Raw genomic sequence first — 21,679 nt, 5'->3', positions numbered from 1 at the left:
GTTCTTTTCCATCCAGGTATTGTAAATATTTCCTACAGGTGCCCACTAATCATCAGCTGAGTGAGGGGAGAATCATGTCTTCCTCCCCTTGGAACTTCAAGTGTCCGTAAGCAAAAGCCTATATTTCAATCTGATGTCTACTTGCTTCAGAAGCACTGTTTTCACTAAGCAGTGGTCTTGGTTAATGGGATAAAGTTTCTTTTGGTTTTGGGTTTTGAGAGGATGGAGAGGTCTGTTAATAAAAAGATGGCATAGTAAAAAAAAATAAAAAAGCTATGAAATAGTTTTTTCTTGGCCCATCTAAGTCGAGGGTAGCCAAGTTGGGACCTGCTTTGGAGGGAAGAGTGGAGGAGGTCTTTGGGCAGTCCTGCGGTCCAGGGAACACTCTCCCGAGGTCCAGGGCAGTGGGTGTGGAGGGCTGGGTGCTAGCCCACCCACACCGCCCTGAGGGGGCAACAGGGACTTCGGGGAGGAACGTACAATAGAAACCCAGCAAGCTACGCTGCTCAGCAACAGGCCAAGGCCCAGAGCGCAAAGGGCGGAGGGCCCCAGGCGCGCGGCAGCGCGTAGGAGGCCACTGCGGCGGCGCCCCCTCCCCGTCGTCCTCGCGCCCCGCCGCTCGCCGCCCGCAGCCGGGCGCCGGCGCGCTCGGCTCTTTCCGCCGCCGCCGCTGCCACGCGCTGCCCCGTGCGCTCCGGCACCTTCGGCAATTTCCGTCGGGCTCTAGCCGCCATTTTCTCTCCGCTTGTGTGTCTCGCCGGCTGCGTGGCTCGGTTCTTGTGAGCGAAGCTTTGTTCGGTTCGGCAATGGACGGGTAGGTAACGGGGTTGGCGAGGTGGCGTGTGAGAGGGGAGTGGGGTCCGCCTGTGGCCCCGTCCGGGGTCGGGCAGAAACCCTCTGGCGGCCCCTCCCAGGGCTGGGCTGCCGTTACCCAACCCCCGCCCCATCGCACACACCCCTCCCTGGGCTTTCCCCGGCGGGCTCTGGTCGAGAAAACGGGAAGAAAGCAGATTCGTAGGCTTGGCCGGCATTGGGGCGACGACCCCGGAGAAGCCGCGGGTCTTGGAGGGGCGGCGAGGGATGGGGTGGGGGCCCCGGAACGTCTCGCTCGGCCCTTCCCCCCTCTAGGAGCCATTTCGATCCGTAACCGGGGACCCGGACCCCGGACGAGCGGTTCTCGTGGGAGCGAGTGTAGCGGCCGGAGAGCGAGGCCTACTTTGGGGGGGGTGCTGCTCCCCGCTGAGAGAAGACAGGGCCCCCCCCCGGACCTCCTCCCTAGAAGTCCCAAGCCTTCTTGGCCCCGCCTGGCCCGCGCTGGCTGGGGGAGATGCCGGTGGCGGGAGCTCCCGGGAAAGCTAAGTGGGAGCCGCGGGGGAAGGGGGGCGGGGAGGCGTGCGGCGGCGGGAGGAAGGGGGAGGGCAGATGTCACACTCCTTTGTTTTCACTGGAGTCAGCTAGTGGGGGCGGGAGGCTGAAAAATGCCTTTCTGTGCGGCCTAAGAACGTTGAAGGCTTGGCAGTAGGGCCCAGAAATTAAATCATCTCAGATACGAAGTGTTTGTGGTGGACATTAGTCACATGGGCAAAGGCCAAGAGCTGTGGCAGAAGGAAGAGCAGATAGTCAACACAGGGCCATCTTTGCAGCTACTTTGACCAGTTTCTGGAAAAACAAAAACAACTCTTAAAAAGCCAGAACCGTCTGCATCTTTGAGACTGGCGATAGAATGCTAAGTAAGTGAGGTGAGGCAAAGGCTTCGGGAAATGATATGGGACCAGGGTCTCCCTGGTACTTAACGCTCCACACCTGGAAAGACTATAATAATTTAACTCATTGTTAAAGGAGGCACCCTTTAGGGCGAAACAGCCGTATTCAGCCCGTTTGGGAGCATAGGAAAACAGTATCTTTTATTGGAATCAGTTACTGTATTTGAAGGGTCAGAAGTAAAATACTAGGTTTTTTTAAGCATCTGGAGTTCGATGTTTTTTAAAGATACTAAGTCCAGATCTAATAAAAGTTAACAGACTAACGAAATTTGAGTCATCCTAGAGATTCTCTAAAGATTATTTTCTAGATGAAACAAATCCAGATTTCACTGTTTTCCCCAGATTAACATAGAAATACATGGCAAAATTTGTACTGAATTTCATGTTTCCTCATCCTATTAAGATTGCTAAAGAGTTGAATTAAGTTTTAAATTCTTAAAGTGCAGCAGGACATTATGTAGGCTTTGGGGTTTTGTTCTTTTTGCCATTTGAAATTAAAAACAAAAAACCAAAACTGAGTTTCCTCACAAGTTTGAAAGTCATTTCTAGAAAGCCAAGTTGATAATGTTCCACTGACCATCTTTGTGTGTGTTTTCCATTTGCATTTTGAGTGGAAGATTTATGAATGATGAACTAAAAAGTTTCAAACAATGACCATTTGAAGAACTAGAGGTTGAAGCTTTTGTTTGTTTGTCTTACAGAATTGTCACTGAGGTTGCAGTTGGCGTAAAGGTAGGAAAAAACAGTGTTTAAAACTAATGAAAACTGGGTTCCTCGATCTACTGAGTGTGTTATCATCATTAATGGAACTTTCTGTTGACTTTTGAAAACTATAATATAGCTTACAAAAATTCCAGTGGAAAGTACTTGTTGAATTTTTAAAATTGGTTTATATAAATAGTTTTAACCTAAATAGACAACCGTAAATTTTTCTAGAAAAGCAGTCTCTGAGAATAACATTTTAAAGTATGAATGGTGTCCAAGGAATTGAAAAAGCTTTCAGACATGGCTTCTTGTAAATATAAAATGATAACCCAATTTTCTGAGGGGAAATTATGCTTTTAAATGGACAGATAAGTGATTTGACCTAAATGATATAACTGTAGTAATATAAGATTTTTTTCACTCTGCTTTTCTGTTATGAAGACATATTTTCACCAGTAATAAGCTTCATTAGAAATCAGTTACCCTGATTCTTAAAGACAATTAAGAAACTTGTTCAGGCAGTTAGCTTCAAATTTGAGTCAGAAGTTACAGAGTTGGTTTGTGTGTCTATTAAAGAAAGTTGGTCCTTATAGTAGAGATTGTTTAGAATCTTTCCTCACTTTGGCCAGAAAAACTATTCATACTTTAAACCTCAGGTCTAGTGCTTAGGCCTTTCATTTCCTTGAATCTTTGTACATTTTAACATTGGGATGTATTACAAATTTTTGTTTGTAAACCTTTCTGCCCTGTTAGGGCACGATTCTCAAATCTTTAATTTTCCAAGCCTGGCAAATGTCTTCCAAGCCTAGATCTCAAATACTTGTTGGATGCAAGACATCTACTTCCTTCAAGTGTGAGTGGTCGTGAGAGGCAGTTCGCTCTTGAGAGTCCAGTTATGCCTGACTATTCTAAATAATTTTTGGAATTCTTAAAATTTCATCAATAACAGTGTGATATTCTTTAGAACACTTGGAAATATTTTCTTGCTTATTTTCTGTCCTCTATCTAGTAAATTAAACGCTCGTCCACGCTGTACTATTTTGCTTTATCTGTTAAGTTCATATGTAGATTGAGGGAGAAGTAATGAGCTTTTTGTGGGAAGGTGTATTTATTTTTATTCAGCAATGCTATTTTCTAAGTTAAGAGGGTCAGATGTAGTTACCATCCAAGCATGTCTTCTGGAAGTGAATTTTTATAAAGAATATAAATGCAAGTCTGAGTTGTCAATTACTGGATAAGGAGAAAAGGAATTCACAAAACCCAGAACAAGCAGAAAGAAATGAAGATGCTTGGAAGAGGGGGTTCAGATGTGGTTTATTGGCAGTATTCTACATTAGAAGTTTGAAGAGGAAATGTTAGAAAATGAGGTTAAGGTGGTTGCTAGCCATTTTTTTTGTCTATTGTTTAATATAAAAGTTTTGATAACTGAAGTTGTATTTTTATAACCTGCTAGGATAATGGTTAAGAATTTTTCCTTTGGCGTTAGATTTATGTGCAAGTAATTAAGCTTTCATGAAATTTAAAAAAGTAATACATGTGTGTAGTTAAAAAAAAATTCAAGTGAAAAATATTTCTCACTGATTTCCAGTCCTTTTTCTTAGGTGTAGGTAATTATGTTAAAAATTTTTTGGTGCATTTTTTTTCCTGAACTTACTAGTTTACATATTACCACACATATAAACATCCTTGTTTAGTTACACAAATGGATTCATGCCATGTATACTGGCCCATATTGTGCCTTAAAAAAAAAGCTTTATTGAGATATAATTTGAGATAAACCACCTATATTTAAGGTATACAGTGTTTTGACATATATACACCTATGAACCACTACTATCAGGATAATGAACCCCATGAGTATCATTTTGCCCCTTTGTAATTCTTCCCTTCTGCCTTTCTTTCCCCAACCAACCACTGATCTGTCACTATAGATTAGTTTGCAGTTCTTAGAATTTTAAATGAAGAGTCATACAGTATGTATCCTCTTTTTCCCGGATCATTCCACTCAGCATTATTATATTGGAATTTCACCCATGTTGTGTATCAATAGTTCATGCCTTTTTATTGCTTAGTAGTACTACATTGTACAGACATACAGCAGTTTGTTTATCCATGCAGCTCTTGATGGACATTTGGATTGTTTCCAATTTGGATCTATTATAAATAAAGTTTCTGTGAACATTCCTGTGCAGGTCTTTTTGTGAACAAATGCTGTCGTTTCTCTTGGGGAAAAACCTATAATTAGAATGGCTAGATGATATAGTTAGGCAAATATTTAACTTTTTAACAAATTGCAGTTTTCCGAAGTGGTTAAATTTTTGCATTGCTGCCAGTTTATTGCTGGAGGTGTCCTCCATCTGCATTCTCGCTAGTGCTTGTTACTGTCTTTTCTTAATTGTAGACTGTCTCATGAATGTGAACTAGTAATCTCTTTGTGGTTTTATTTTTCGTTTTTCTAGTGTCTTAGGTGTTGAACATCTTTTCATGGACTTTTTTGCAAGCTGTATGTCATTGGTTAAGGTGTCTATTTAAATGTCCACTTTTCAAATTGATTTATTTCTTTAAGTTTTGAGAAGTCTACATTCTGGTTACAAGTTCTTTATCAGGTATATGGTTTACAGTATTTTCTGCCTTTTTTGTTTTGATTCTCTCAACGGTGTTTTGAAAAATAGCATTTTTTAATTTTGATGAATTTAAGTTTACCAGGTGTTTGGCTCATGCTTTTGGTCATATCTAAGTCATCTTCAGGGCTTCCCTGGTGGCTCAGTGAGGGCTTCCCAGTGAATCAGGGGTAAAGAAACCACCTGCAATGCAGAAGATACGGGTTTGGTCCCTGGGTTAGGAAGATTCCTTGGAGAAGGCAATGGTAACCCACTCTAGTATTTTTCCCCGGGAAATACCATGGACAGAGGAGCCTGGTGGGTTGCAGTCGTGGAGTCACAAAAGAATCTGAAATGACTTAGCGACTAAGTAACAAAAACAGGCCATCTTTGTGAAACCCGAGGTCACAAAGATTTCTCCTTTGTTTTCTGATAGATTTTATAGTTTTTAGTTTTACATTTAAGTTCTTGAGTTAACTTTTTTTAATATGATGCAATGTATGAATCAAGATTTTTTTGGATTTGGATATGGACATTCACTTTTTCTAGCATGATTTGTTGAAACGACTTTTTTCTATTGAATTGGCTGTGCATCTTTGTCAAAAACAATTATGTTTCTACATATGATTCTATGTCTGTATACTGTATTCTTTTCCATTGACCCGTTTTTGTCTATTTAGTAGCCAAAAATGTACTGTCTTAATTACTGTAGTTTTATATCAAATCTTGAAATAAAGTAGAACTTTATTCTTTTTCAAAGTTGTTTTGGCTCTTCTGGGTCCTTTACATTTTCCTATGAGTCAGTTTCTACAGAAAGGCCTGCTGGAATCTAATTGAAATTAACTTGAATCAATAGAGCAATTTGGTGAAAATTAACATCTTAATGTTGAGTTTTTTCACCCATGAACACAAATTATCTTAACATTTAATTCAGTCTTTTACTTTTTGGAGCAGTGTTTTTAGTTTTCACTGTACAGATTTTTTGTTTTTTTACTCAGATTTATCCTTATTTAGTTTTTTTTTTTGGTGCTATTCTAAATAATATTTTTTAAAAAATGTCCATTTGTTATTAATGTATAGAAATAAAGATTATTTTTGCCCATTGCTTTTGTATTTAGCACATTTGCCAGACATTTTTATTGTGGTGTACAGCTTTTTGGTAGATGCCGTCAGATTCTCTGTGTACACTGTTTATCATATTTTCTATCTGGATGTCTTTTCTTTTTCTTACCTATGGCATTTAGTTGTTCAGTCACTAAGTATGAAGAGGCATCTAGTACAATGTTTAAATAAGGAGAGCAAGCATTCTTACTTTGTTCCTGAAATTAAATACCTTAAATGACATTTTTTTTTCTTAAATGTTTGGTACAGTTCACCAGTATGGGTTTGTATGGGTTTGCTGTTTTTGTGGGAAGGTTTTAAACTACACATTCAATTTATTGAATAGATACAGGACTATTCAGATTATCCATTTCCTTTTGAGTGAGCTTTGGCAATTTTGTTTTCATAGAATTAGTCTGTTTCATCAAAGTTGCTAAACTTTTCATCAAAGCTGCTAAACTTATTTGTAGGGTTGTTTGTTGTATTACATTTTTGTATTTTTAATATCTAGAATCTATAGTGATGTCACCTCTTTCATTCCTGATATTGATAATTAGTGTCTTTTCCCTTATCAGTCTGGCTAGATTGATTTTATTAATTTAAATAATCAGCTTTTGGCTTCATTGAGTTTTCTATGTTTTCCATTTCCCATTTTATTGATTTCTGCTGTTTTAATGTTCTGCTTTGTATTTAGTTTGCTCTTTTCCTGTTTAATATTAAAGTTTATGTAGTCGACATGGTATCTTTTCTAATACAGAGGATTAATGTTATGTATTTTCATACAAATATTGCTTTCATGGCATCCCTCAAGTTTTTACATGTAAGCTTCTTTTCATTCAGTTCAGAGTATCTACCATGTTTATTTCTTTGACCCATGGGTTATTGAGAGGTATGTTATTTAATTTCCAAGTATTTGGAATTTTCCATATACTTTTTTTTGTTTGTTTCTAATTTAATTCATTGTGCCTGGAGAATATATTTTGGAAGACTTGAATCTTTGTAATTTTTTCTTATTTTATGGTTCACATATCATATATCCTGTTAGTTTTAAGTGCTTTATAGAGAGGTGTATTCTGTTGTTGGGTGATGTGTTCTGTACATGTCAATTAGGTCATGCTTATTGGTAGTGTTGTTCAAGTGATGTCTCTCCTCATCTTTCTATTGCTGTCACTTACTGAAAAGATGATATTGAAATCTCCTATATTGTGCATTCATTTGTTTTGCCTTGCATTTCTATCATTTTCACTTTATATTTTTGAAATTACAATTAGTACATAAATGTTTAAGATTACTATGTCTTCTTGATTCAGTCACCTCTTTATTATTATACAGTGACATTTTTATTCGTGGTAATTGCTTTAAGGTATACTTTTTCTAATATTAATACAGTCATCTTGGCTTTGTTTTGAGTAGAGTTCACATGGTATATCTTTTTCCATTATGTTACTTTCAGACTATTGTATCCTTCAGTTTAAGGTGTAGTTCCTGTAGACTACAGGTGATCAAAGTATTGGAGCGTCAGCGTCAGCATCAGTCCTTCCAATGAATATTCAGGGTTCATTTTCTTTAGGATTGACTGGTTTGATCGCCTTGCTGTCCAGGGGACTCTGAAGAGTTTTCTCCAGCACCACAGTTCAAAAGTATCATTTCTTAAGCGCTCAGCCTTCTTCACAGTCCAGCTCTCACATCTGTACATGATTACTGGAAAAACCATAGCTTTGACTATATGAACCTTTGTTGACAAAGTAATGTCTCTGCTTTTTAATGTGCTGTCTAGTTTTGTCATAGCTTTTCTTCCAAGAAGCGAGTGTCTTTTAATTTCATGGCTGCAGTCATTGTGTGCAGTTATTTTGGAGCCCAGGAAAATAAAATCTGTCACTTGTTTCCACTTTTTCTCCTTCTGTTTGCCATTAAGTGGTGGGACCAGATGATATGATCTTAGTTTTTTTAATTTTGAATTTCAAGCCAACTTTTTCACTCTCCTTTTTCACCCTCATCATGAGGCTTTTATAGTTCCTCTTGGCTTTCTGCCATTAAAGTATTAGAATACTTCTCCCCTTTTAGCCTGTGTACTATTGTTATTATAACATTTTACTTATACATGTTGTAAATTCTATAGTGCATTCTTTAAGTAGCCATATATCTTTTTAAAAGACTTAAACAACAAGAGAAATAACCTTCTACTTTACATAGTTATGCACTTGCATTGAATACTCAGGGAGGATTCTCTGCAGATTTCCAGAGTTCTCTTTGTGCAGTTCTCTCTTGAACTCTGCCAAACAAACTTGAGCTGCTTTGATCTTGGATTTTTGACTTTTACTCTCAGGGAATTTTTGAAGTTCAACCCAGTTTCCTTATCGGAGCTGGGCCTTGACCCGGACTTTCTCAAGCCAGTAAGCTGGGACTATTTCATGGTCCATCATTGTCTAGTGTCCAGTGGTCTTGAAAAACATTTTTTATATATTATGTGTGACTTTTTTGTTTTCCTAAGTAGGGCAGATTGGTCCATTGTTACACCTTCTTGGCCAGAAGTAGAAGTTCACTTAAAAAATTTACTTAATATGGTCTCTGCAATTATAGTTTTGTCTTCTTTGTTACATGGGTGCATCACAGTGTAGTTACTTTACACATCACAGTTTAGTTCCACATCGACTAATATTTTGATTTAATTATTCTTGCAGTTAACAAGTGAGCATATTAAAAGTAGAAGTAAAAACGCGTCAAATTAAATTACAGGTAAAGAGTTTATTAAAACTACAATGCCAAAAAGATTCTTAACTCATTTGTTTTCTAAAGTTGTGTATGGGAGTGCTTGTTTTTCTGCACCCTTACCAATTCTGAGTTTTAATGAAAATTTAGAATATTGGCTAATTTTAGGGTAAAAAAAGCTTTGTAATTTATATTTTAAAATAGGTGAGATTTTAAAACTTTGGCTTTCTGTTTCTGTGAACTGCCTCTTTGAATATGTGAACTATTTTAATGATTATCTTGTTTGCCCAACTCTATATAAAAAGATAATTGATATATATGCATTATAGGTACTTTTTCCTACAGTTTTATTACTTTTTTGATACAGTTTTGGGCATTTAGATGTTGTTGCCCACCAGGCTCCCTGGTCCATGGGGTTCTCCAGGCAAGAATACTGGAGTGGGTAGTCATTCCCTTCTCCGGGGGATTTTCCCAACCCAGGAATCAAATCAGTGTCTTCTGCATTGCAGGCAGATTCTTTACCATCTGAGCCACCAGGGAAGCCCATTTGAATTATTAAGTAGTATAATTCAGCTTTTTTTTCTGTTTGATACTTAAACATTTTAAACTAAAGCTTCTTTATTATTGAGATTACAAACTTTGAATATTAAATGTGATTGTACATAAAAAGTATTTTCCATGAACTAAGTCCTTTATTAATATTAACCAATTTAGACTACATATAGAATATCCAGTTTTTGTAGCTCTGGGGTATCTTGAAATCTCACTTTTCATTATCCATATGAATGTTTTCATTGATCTTAGTTCAGTTAGTTCAGTCCCTCAGTTGTGTTCGACTCTGCGACCCCGTGGACTGCAGCATGCCAGGCCTCCCTGTCCATCACCAACTCCTGGAGTTTACTCAAACTCAAGTCCATTGAGTCGGTGATGCCATCCAACCATCTATCTCATCCTCTGTTGAGCCCTTCTCCTCCTGCCTTCAGTCTTTCCCAGCATCAGGGTCTTTTCCAGTGAGTCAGTTCTTTGCATCAGGTGGCCAAAGTATTGGAGTTTCAGCTTCAGCATCAGTCCTTCCAGTGAGTATTCAGACCTGATTTCCTTTAGGATGGACTGGTTGGATCACCTTGCAGTCCAAGGGACTCTCAAGAGTCTTCTGCAACACCAGAGTTCAAAAGTTTCAATTCTTCGCCACTTAGCCTTCTTTATAGACCCCTTTTTATTTGGTTAGGTCAGTGAGACTGTGAAACAGGAAGGAAATTGGTAGATTTTAATACAAAGTTTGTTGCATTTCTTTAAAAAAAATTTTTTTTAATTCTTTGTAATTTGTTTCAGAGGTTTATTTCTATACTCTTAACCATTTTGCCTCTGTGAAATTCTTACAGAATAATGGGCCCAAGCAGTTAGCTTTTTTCAGGTTAAATTTCACTAGAATTTTGAAAGCACCAGTTGTAAACTGCTGAATGCAAAGACAATTTAAGTTGTAATATGGGTATTTTATTCAGCATCATTGGCTTTCCTAGATAATTGCAATAAAATAGTACTAAACATAACCTTTTTTGTAGTAGTTGAATATAACTGATTGATGACCAGTATTCTAAGCAAAAACTGTTATTCGGGTTTTTAGGTTTTGAGTTTTCTTAAAATGTTACATAATGCTTGCTAGGGTATTTATATTAGAATTTCAAATTAAAGACATTTATAGGGTATCTACTAAATGACAGCACTATGTTAAAAACTGGTGATTCAAAGACACTAAGAATAGGATATATGTGTCTTGAGGGCAGAGACCTTACTTGTTTTATTGATTTTCCAGCATCAGTAGTACATATTACATAGTACATACTCAGTATACTTAATGACTCTTGAAGGGTCTCTGGCTTCAGTATGCTCATAATCTCATGAGGTACTTATAAGTAAAAAGAATGCCAATTTTATTGCTGAACATTCTTCCTTTTCCCTGGAGATCCAAAAGAGCTATATCTTATAGGACCTTATCTTGTTAAAGACATAAATACACCAATACAAGGTTTACAAAAATGCCCTAAGGCTACAGTAGGGAACATTAGTTGGTAGAATCAGAGTAGATTTCATGAAATTAGTAGATTGTGACCAGTGCATGTAAATGTTTGGGAGCAGAACTGAGCAATACATGTTGAGGGAAAGACATGTCTAAAGTTATGTCAATAGGCTGGCACAGATTCATAACCATTGAACAATCAGCTGAATCATTTGAATTTTACTGCAGAGTTTGTATGTGGGAGGGAGATAAAATATAGGATGTCAGATAGGTAGGCAGAAAGTTTGTACTTCATGTGGTAGGCAGTGTTCCCTGTACCTGTTCAGTTCAGTAGCTCAGTCGTGTCCAACTCTTTGTGACCCCATGGACTGCAGCACGCCAGGCTTCCCTCTCCATCACCAACTCCCGGAGTCTACTCAAAACTCATGTCCATTGAATTGGTGATGCCATCCAACCATCTCATCCTCTGTTGTCCCCTTCTCCTCCTACCTTCAGTCTTACCCAGCATCACGGTCTTTTCAAATGAGTCAGCTCTTTGCATCAGGTGGCCAAAGTATTGGAGTTTCAGCTACAGCATCAGTCCTTCCAATGAATAGTCAGGAGTCATTTCCTTTAGGATGGACTGGTTGGGTCTCCTTGCAGTCCAAGGGAATCTCAAGAGTCTTCTCCAACACCACAGTTCAAAAGCATCAATTCTTCAGTGCTCAGCTTTCTTTATAGTCCAATTCTCACATCCATACATGACTACTGGAAAAACCATACACCTGTAAGCTTCCATGTATGAAAGTAGCTCATTATTCTATTTTTAGAATGTCTAGACTGAGCTGCAAAATCCTTAGCTTCAGTATTATATGGAGCACTATGATTTAGAATCATGAACCTCTGTAGTTAACTGTTCAGATATCTTATTTGGTTCGTTTGTGTTGCTAAATTGAAAGCTAAATAGGTTTCTTAATTTAGTTTTAGCTATTCATGAAGGGCTAAGGTGGCTAGGTAATCTCTTTACTTGAAAAGTAATATAATAAAAAAGTTATGGAAGAAATGTGTTTTTGAGTAATGATTCTTGTTATAGGTATTGTGAATTTTGAACATAGAAAAAAGACATAGTAGTATCATAAACTGTTTTTTATCTGTCACTCAGTCCAAACAATCATCATCAAACAACCCATTGCTAAAATTTAGGATATCCACACTCTACTTTTCTCCTCCTGTGTTATTTTGAGAAAAATTCCAGGTATTTGTTTTCATTCGTAAATGCTTTGGTGTGTCTCTTAAAGATAGAGTCAGCTCTCTCTCTCTCCCCTCCTCTCTGATTTAAAGAAATACAACCACAGTGCACTCCCTCCAAAAGAAAAAAAAAAAAAAAAACAGCAGCAGCAATTGCGTAATGTTTTCAAGTGCCAAATTTGTGTTAAGATTTCTATTTGTCTTACAAGTTGTATGTTTACTGGCTTTGTTTTTAGTGTTACGGAAGGTTCACGATCAGATAAGGTCAATAGATTCAGTAAATAAATTTCTTTCAATCTGAAAATTATCCTTTTATCCTTGTGAGGTTTTTATAATTACGTTTTATTTTTGAAGAAAACTGGTTGTTGGTCATGCAGAGTTATCCATAGTCTGCATCTACTGATTATGTTCTGATGTTACAATTATTATGTTCTCCATATATGTCAGTTGGTGGATGGATCTAGAGACCATCATGTTCTCTTGATTTTTAGTAATAGTTTGTAAGTGTTGGAATGTTTTTCCTTTAAAAGATACATGATAGGTGATTATTTTTTTCACGTATGTCTGTGTAATACTTTTTTCAAGACCATTCATCATGATAACTTTGTTAAACCTGTTTATGCTCAGCATAGTCAGCTCTATAAGTATCTGTTCATTAGTATTCTTAAAGGATATATGCAAAGATGTGTATCTTGAAAGTCCAAATAAAATTTTTATAATAAAGATACAGTATTATAATATAGATTGGAATTATTGATGGTGAAAAAGAAATGTTTTGTCAGTGTAGGTCTTGTCAAATTAAAAACACATGATTTAGAATTAACAGACGCGCTAACATTGAACTAGGTAACCTCTGAGTTTCAGTTTTACAACTTTTAAAATGGGTTTAACGGGACGTATTTCAAAAGTTGTCTTGATTGAACAATATGTAAAAAAATTAGCACAGAATGGTACATAACTGCTCAAATGATGGTGATGCTTTTTATTATAGTTCTTTAATCTGTAAGTGAGTGAGTGAGTAAAGTTGCTCAGTCGTGACCGACTCTTTGAGACCCCATGGACGGTAACCTACCAGGCTCCTCCATCCATGGGATTTTCCAGGCAAGAATACTGGAGTGGGTTGCTATTTCCTTCTCCAGAAGATCTTCCCGACCCAGGGATCAAACCCAGGTCTCCCGCATTGTGGGCAGACGCTTTACCCTCTGAGCCACCAGGGAAGTCCTGTAAATCTGTAAATCCTAAGAAGGAGCACTTTACTAGAAGTCAGCTTCAAAGTTTTCATTTATTTTCCTGGAGTTTTTATATATTGATTTAAGGAGCTTTTCCTTTTATTGGTTCTTAGGAGTTTTTATGTATTGTGGGCGCTAAAGCTTTGTTGTACAAGATACAGATAAACTTCCTGTCTGTGGCTTTTTTTTTTTAGTTGATGATTAGATTTGGAAATACTAACATTAAATTTGTTTTAGCTTTAAGAAATTTGTTTTAAATTGGTCCATTATATAGTCTTCCAGATTGTATTTTGAACATTTAAGAATTTTGATTTTCACATTTAGGGCCTCAGTCTACTTGAAATTTAATTTTAGTGTGTTATAAAGGTTATATAATTTTTTTCCCTTATGGCTAACAAATTTGCTACAAACTTGATTGATTCATGTTTTTCCTACTGATCTGCAGTATTAGTTGTCATGTTTCCATATATGTGAGAAACTTCCCTGGGCTGTCTCCTCTGTTTCATTGTTTGTGACTATCCTATGGCTATCAATACATGTCTTAATTTAATGTAGCATCATGATAAGTCTTGGAATCTTGGTGAGTAAATTTCACAACTTTTCTTAAAAACTGTCCTTGGCATTTTTTTTTCATTTAATATATTTATATATATGTGTGTGTATGTGTATATATACAAGATAAGATGGCTGGGTTCCATGAAGACTTGTGATTTTTGATTACAGTTGTACTAAATTTATAAATTAATTGGAGAGCATATTTCTTCTCCATTATATTTTCTTTATTTGTAAAAGACATACTCAATGCAGAAACTAATGCTTTAGGCAAAAACGAAAATGAATCACTGACAATTTTGCCAAAGCTAATGCACTGTACTTCCCATCATTTGTCCCACAGGTTGCAAGGATTTTAAACAGCTTATGTGAAAGGCATGAGGAAAGAGAGAGGCTTTTATTGACAAATAGTTTGATTTCTTCCAAAGTTATTTTTCAGATTTATTTCTTTTTAATTGGAGGATAATTGCCTCTCAATATAGTATTGGCTTCTGCTATATAACAACATGAATAAGCCATAGGTATACGTATGTCCCTTCCCTCTTGATCCTTGCTCCCATCTCCCATCACAGTTTAATGATTTATTCAGTTATTCAGTACTTTGCTATTTCTCAGAATTTTATAGCATTTTTTAATTCTCCCTTTTTTATTTTTGCTTAAAGCACATATTCATATTTTATCCTTTATTTTTCTTGTCAGAGGCCTTATTTTACTGGTACCAGCTTCTGTAATTTTTTTGTTTAATATTTCACTAATTTCTGTTTTTATCTTTCTACTCAACTAGATTTGTTTTATTATTTTTTGTCACTTTACATGCTGAACATGGGTATTTTCTTATTTAAAAATGCATTTAAGATTAAGAAAAATCAGTTGATACTTTTTGGCAGTAAGCTGTTATTTGTAGAGTTCTCTTTTTCCTTTTTTTTTTTTTTTGAGATTGTGATATAATTGACATAAAACATTGTATTATTTCCAGGTATACAGCATGGGGATTTTCTTGATCCCTGTCTCCTGTACAATGTCACGAACCTCTGTCCATAGTTCATCAGGCACTCTGTCTATCAGACCTAGTCCCTTAAATCTATTTGTCACTTCCACAGTATACTCATAAGGGATTTGATCTAGGTCATACTTGAATGGTCTAGTGGTTTTCCCTACTTTCTTCAATTTAAGTCTGAATTTGGCAATAAGCAGTTCATGATCCGAGCCACAGTCTGCTCCCGGTCTTGTTTTTGCTGACTGTATAGAGCTTCTCCATCTTTGGCTGCAAAGAATATAATCAATCTGATTTCGGTGTTGACCATCTGGTGATGTCCACGTGTAGAGTCTTCTCTTGTATTGTTGGAATAAGGTGTTTGCTATTACCAGTGCGTTCTCATGGCAAAACTCTATTAGCCTTTGCCCTGCTTCATTATGTACTCCAAGGCCAAACTTGCCTGTTACGCCAGGTGTTTCTTGACTTCCTACTTTTGCATTCCAGTCCCCTATAATGAAAAGGACATCTTTTTTGGGTGGTAGTTCTAGAAGTTCTTGTAGGTCTTCATAGAACCGTTCAACTTCAGCTTCTTCAGCGTTACTGGTCGGGGCATAGACTTGGATTACCGTGATATTGAATGGTTTGCCTTGGAAACGAACAGAGATCATTCTATCGTTTTTGAGATTGCATCCAAGTACTGCATTTCGGACTCTTTTGTTGACCATGATGGCTACTCCATTTCTTCTAAGGGATTCTTGCCCACAGTAGTAGATATAATGGTCATCTGAGTTAAATTCACCCATTCCAGTCCATCTTAGTTCGCTGATTCGTAGAAGGTCAACGTTCACTCTTGCCATCTCCTGTTTGACCACTTCCAGTTTGCCTTGATTCATGGACCTAACATTCCAGGTTCCTATGCAATATTGCTCTTTACAGCATTGGACTTTGTGTCTATCACCAGTCACATCCACAGTTGGGTATCGTTTTTGCTTTGGCTCCATTGCATCATTCTTTCTGGATTTATTTCTGCACTGATCTCCATTAACATATTGGGCATCTACTGACCTGGGGAGTTCATCTTTCAGTGTCCTATCCTTTTGCCTTTTCATACTGTTCATGGGGTTCTCAAGGCAAGAATACTGAAGTGGTTTGCCATGCCCTTCTCCAGTGGACCACATTCTGTCAGACCTCTGCACCATGACCCATCCTTCTTGGGTGGCCCCACACGGCATGGCTTAGTTTCATTGAGATAGACAAGGCTGTGGTCCGTGTGATCAGATTAGCTAGTTTTCTGTAGTTTTAATTTTAGTGTGTCTGCCCTCTGATGCCCTCTCGCAACACTTACCATCTTACTTGGGTTTCTCTTACCTTGGGCCTTGGGTAATTCCTCTTGCCACCGCCACCACCGCTGCCGCCGGCCCCAGCCCCCGGCCTGGCCTAGGCCCTGTCGGCCGCCGCCCCCAGCTCCTGGGCCCCGGCCCGGCCTAGCCCCTCTCGGCCGCCGCCCCCAGCTCCCAGCCCTGGGAAGAAAAGAGAAGCGAAAAGCAAAGGAGAAAAGGAAAGATATTCTCATCTGAATGCAGAGTTCCAAAGAATAGCAAGGAGAGATAAGAAAGCCTTCCTCAGCGATCAGTGCAAACAAATAGAGGAAAACAACAGATTGGGAAAGACTAGAGACCTCTTCAAGAAAATTAGAGATACCAAAGGAACATTTCATGCAAAGATAGGCTCGATAAAGGACAGAAATGGTATGGACCTAACAGAAGCAGAAGCGATTAAGAAGAGGTGGCAAGAATACACAGAAGAACTGTACAAAAAAGATCTTCACGACCCAGATAATCACGATGGTGTGATCACTCACCTAGAGCCAGACATCCTGGAATGTGAAGTTAAGTAGTCCTTAGAAAGCATCACTACAAACAAAGCTAGTGGAGGTGATGGAATTCCAGTTGAGCTATTTCAAATCCTCAAAGGTGATGCTGTGAAAGTGCTGCACTCAATATGCCAGCAAATTTGGACAACTCAGCAGTGGCCACAGGACTGGAAAAGGTCAGTTTTCGTTCCAATCCCAAAGAAAGGCAATGCCAAAGAATGCTCAAACTACCGCACAATTGCACTCATCTCACACGCTAGTAAAGTAATGCTCAAAATTCTCCAAGCCAGGCTTCAGCAATACGTGAACCGTGAACTTCCAGATATTCAAGCTGGTTTTAGAAAAGGCAGAGGAACCAGAGATCAAATTGCCAATATCCGCTGGATCATCGAAAAAGCAAGAGAGTTCCAGAAAAACATCTATTTCTGCTTTATTGACTATGCCGAAGCCTTTGACAGTGTGGATCACAATAAACTGTGGAAAATTCTGAAAGAGATGGGAATAACAGACCATCTGACCTGTCTCTTAAGAAACCTGTATGCGGGTCAGGAAGCAACAGTTAGAACTGGACATGGAACAACAGACTGGTTCCAAATAGGAAAAGGAGTACGTCAAGGCTGTATATTGTCACCCTGCTTATTTAACTTATATGCAGAGTACATCATGAGAAACGCTGGGCTGGAAGCAACACAAGCTGGAATCAAGATTGCCGGGAGAAATATCAATAACCTCAGATATGCGGATGACACCACTCTTATGACGGAGAGTGAAGAAGAACTAAAGAGCCTCTTGATGAAGGTGAAGGAGGAGAGTGGAAAAGTTGGCTTAAAGCTCAACGTTCAGAAAACCAAGATCATGGCATCTGGTCCCATCACTCCATGGGAAATAGATGGGGGAGCAGTGGAAACAGTGTTAGACTTTACTTTTTTGGGCTCCAAAATCACTGCTGATGGTGACTGCAGCCATGAAATTAAAAGACGCTTACTCCTTGGAAGGAAGGTTATGGCCAACCTAGATAGCATATTTAAAAGCAGAGACATTACTTTGCCAACAAAAGTCCGTCTAGTCAAGGCTATGGTTTTTCCAGTGGTCATGTATGGATGTGAGAGTTGGACGGTGAAGAAAGCTGAGCGCCGCAGAATTGATGCTTCTGAGCTGTGGTGTTGGAGAAGACTCTTGAGAGTCCCTTGGACTGCAAGGAGATCCAATCAATCCATCCTAAAAGAGATCAATCCTGGATGTTCATTGGAAGGTCTGTTGTTGAAGCTGAAGCTCCAATACTTTGGCCACCTCATGCGAAGGGTTGACTCATTGGAAAAGACCCTAATGCTGGGTAGGATTGGGGGCGAGAGGAGAAGGGGACGACAGAGGATGAGATGGTTGGATGGCATCAGCGACTCGATGAACATGGGTTTGGGTAGACTCCGGGAGTTGGTGATGGACAGAGAGGCCTGGCGTGCTGCAATTCATGGGGTCGCAGAGAGTCGGACACGACTGAGCGACTGAACTGAACTGCATACAGCATGATTTGATGTATGTATAAATTGTGAAACAATTACCAGAATAAGTTTAGTTAACATCCATTGCCACACATAGTTAAATTTTTTTCCTTGTGCTGAGAACTTTTAAGATTTACTTTAGGCAACTTTCAAATATTGTTAACTATATCAGCATGTGGTACACGTCAGGGCTAATTTATGGGCTTCCCTGGTAGCTCAGCTGGTAAACAATCCGCCTGCAACGTGGGAGACCTGGGTTCATTCCCTCGGTTGGCAAGATCCCCTGAAGGAGGGAAGGGCTACCCACTCCAGTATTCTGGCCTGGAAAATTCCATGGACAGAGGGGCCTGGCAGGCTACAGTCCATGGGGTCACAAAGAGTTGGACACGACTGAGTGACTTCCACTTTTATTTTTTCACTTTATGTCAGAATTCCAAGTTTGTACCTTTTGGCCACCATCTTTACCGCCTCCTCCCACCTCCTACTGCCCCATACTGTGCTTCTGGAATTCAGTGTTTTGGGTTTTTGTTTCTTAAAGAGTTTACAACTAAATGAGATTATACAGTGTTTGTCTCTCACTGTCTGATTTATTTCACTTAGCCCTATGACCGCATTTGCATGTTGTTGCAAATGGTAAATTCTTCTGTTTATGGCTGTTATGAATGTGTAGATTAACCACATTTTCTTCATCTGTAGATGGAGACCTAAGTTATTTTCCTGTCTTGACTGTTGTAAATAGTGCTACAGTGAACATGGGGGTGCAAATGTCTAGATAGCGATTTTATTTCCTTTAGATAAATATCCAGAAATGGTATTACTGGATCATGCAGTTATACTTTGTAAAATTTTTTGAGAAACTTGCGTAGTGTTTTCCTTAGTGGGTACATCAGTTTACACTCCTATCATCAGTGCACAAGTGTTCCCATTTCTCCAAATCCCTGTCAATGCTTGTTATTTCTTTTTGATAGCATCCATCCATCTAACAGGTGTGAGGTGATACTTTATTGTGATTTTGATCGGCATTTCACTGATTCATGATTGAGTACCTTTTCAGGTACCTATTGGTCATTTGTATGTCAATTTATGTCCTCTGCCCATTCTTTAATTGTACTGTTTATTTCTTCTGAGTTGTATGAGTTTCTTGTATAGTTTTGATATTAACATTTCATGTATGATATGCACATTTTTCCTTCCATCCATCTTGTTGATGGTTTCCTTCATCTTACAGAAGCTAAAGTTTGACATAGTCCTAATTACTTTTGCTTTTGTTGCCTTTGCTTTTGGTGTCAAATCCAAACAGTCACTGCTAAGATTGATTTCAAGGAGCTTACTACTTAGGTTTTCTTCTGGGAGTTTTATAGTTTCAGCCCTTATGTTCAAGTTTTTAATACATTTTGAGTTAATTTTTATGTGTGGTGAAAGATGGTGGTCCAGTTTCATTCTTCTGCATGAGACTGTCCAGGTTTCTCAACATCATTTTGAACAGACTGTTTTTCCCCATGATATATTGTTGGCTTCCTTCTATGTAAACTAATTGACCATGGATTATTTTTGAACTCTGTACAATTAATCTATAATAGTCTGCTTTTATGCCCATATTATATTGTTTTGAGTTCTCTTTGTATTACAGTTTAAGACCAAGAGGTGTGCTGCTTCCACTTTTGTTCTTTCTCAAGATTGCTTTGGTTCTTAGGGATTTTTTGTTGTTTCATACAGATTTTAGGATTTTTTTTTTCTGTTTCATGAAAAATGTCATTGGAATTTGATGATTGCATTGAATCTGTAGATTGCTCTGAGTAGTATGGGCATTTTAACAGTATACTTCCAATCCATGAGCATCCATGAGCATAAACGGAAAGAATATCTTTCCGTTTGCGTCTTCTTCAATTGCTTCCATCAGTGTCTTTTACGTTTTTCACTTTTTTAAGTTTTGTGAAAGCTTCAAAATGTACAAGAGTGGGGTGAATGGTATAACAGTACACTTTTGCCTTCCTTTGGAAGAATATTAAAACAAATCTCAGTGATAATTTTATATCATTCCTAAATATTTCAATGTGTATCTCTAACAGATACAGTCTCTTGAAGATATTTTTATCATTATACCTAATAAAATTTTAAGGAATTTTTTTTGTTGTTTAAGTGTAGTTGACATACTATATTATTATTTAGAAGTACAGCATAATGATTCAACATTTATTCATGTTACAAATTGGTCACTGTAAGTCTAATAACCATTTGTGACCATGTAAAATTATTACAGTATTATTATGACATTCCCTATGCTGTGCATTACATCCCAGTAACTTACTTAATAGCTGGAAGTTTGTATCACTTAATTACCTTCACTTATTTTGCCCACCCCACCCCACCACTAAAATAATTTTTTTAAGTTACTTCTTTTTGGTTGCACCGGGTTTTTGTTGCTACACTTAGGCTTTCTCTAGTTGTGGTGTGTGGGCTTCTCATTGTGGTGGCTTCTCTTGTTGTGGAGCAGGGACTCTGTAATAGAGTGTGGGCTCAGTTGTTCTGGTGCATAAATTCAGTTGCTCTTCTGCATGTGGGATCTTCCCAGGCCAGGGATCAAACATGTGTGCCTTGCATTAGAAGGTGGAGTCTTAGCCACTGTACAACTAGGGAAGTCCCTAAAATAATTTCCTAATACCATGTAATCTCCAACAGTAGTAATCAGAATTTCCTAATCACTTTAAAGAAATCTTTTATATTTTCTTTTTAAATCAGGGATCAAGGAAAGTCAGCTTACTGGTTTGGTACTTTTAGGTTTGTATCCCTGCCAGAGGGCATGACAACCCACTCCAATATTCTTGCTTGGAGAATCCCCATGGACAGAGGAGCCTGGCGAGCTACAGTCCATAGGGTGGAAAAGAGTCAGACACAACTGAAGTGACATAGCATGCATACAAGCAAGTCTATTTATAGGACAGTTTTTTTCCCCCTCCCTCCCCCTTTCTTGATTTTCTTTGTTAGAGAAACTGGGTCATCTATTCTGTACAGTTTTTTGAAAATTATGCTTTTGCTGGTTTTACCTCTATGTTGTCATTTTGTCTGTTTCTCATACCCTTTATCTCTTGTGTACTTGTAGTTAGGTAACAAGACTTGATCAGATTTAGGTTTAATTTTCAGCAAGAATACTTTGTAAATGTACTGTGTAATTTCTAATGTATCACCCTATAGAAGGAACATGTCTAGTTACCTTTTTGTGATGTTGACATGTATCACTAGGTTCAGGTGTTCTCAGCTTGATGCATCCAGTATAGAGTGCTTCATCATCTTTCTGTACTAGTGGGTTTTAGTAGCTAATAATTGCATAATTCCACTGGGTATTACAAAAGCGGTGATACTCTTCTATTGCATATGTTACTTAGTATTTTTCTATTCAGAAGAACTTTTCCTCGCAAATACTTGGTTAT

At 38.1% G+C, this 21,679-nt stretch overlaps 1 protein-coding gene across 22 annotated transcripts in view; it reads left to right on the top strand.

Annotated features, from left to right (window-relative positions):
* Positions 1 to 699: 699 nt before the first annotated feature.
* PTBP2 (polypyrimidine tract binding protein 2) overlaps positions 700 to 21,679 on the top strand; it is an 89,294-nt gene continuing 68,314 nt past the window's right edge. For 4 of the 22 annotated variants that reach the window (XM_081492673.1, XM_081492672.1, XM_081492671.1 and 1 more), the window contains exons 1-2: positions 700 to 814; positions 2,465 to 2,495. In XM_081492673.1, coding sequence (XP_081348799.1) covers positions 807 to 814; positions 2,465 to 2,495 — 39 coding nt within the window. In that variant the 5' untranslated portion in view covers positions 700 to 806. Of the gene's footprint in view, positions 1,740 to 2,464; positions 2,496 to 21,679 lie in introns of all 22 variants that reach the window. The other 18 variants (XM_081492689.1, XM_081492684.1, XM_081492680.1 and 15 more) reach the window with 7 other exon arrangements.

The sequence above is a fragment of the Giraffa tippelskirchi genome, chromosome 5 (genome assembly GCF_054371585.1).
Source record: "Giraffa tippelskirchi isolate mGirTip1 chromosome 5, T2T-mGirTip1v1.2.pri, whole genome shotgun sequence".
In the NCBI taxonomy this organism is placed as follows: domain Eukaryota; kingdom Metazoa; phylum Chordata; class Mammalia; order Artiodactyla; family Giraffidae; genus Giraffa; species Giraffa tippelskirchi.
Note: the sequence above shows the minus strand (reverse complement) of the source record. Positions and strands in the feature narration are given on the sequence as shown.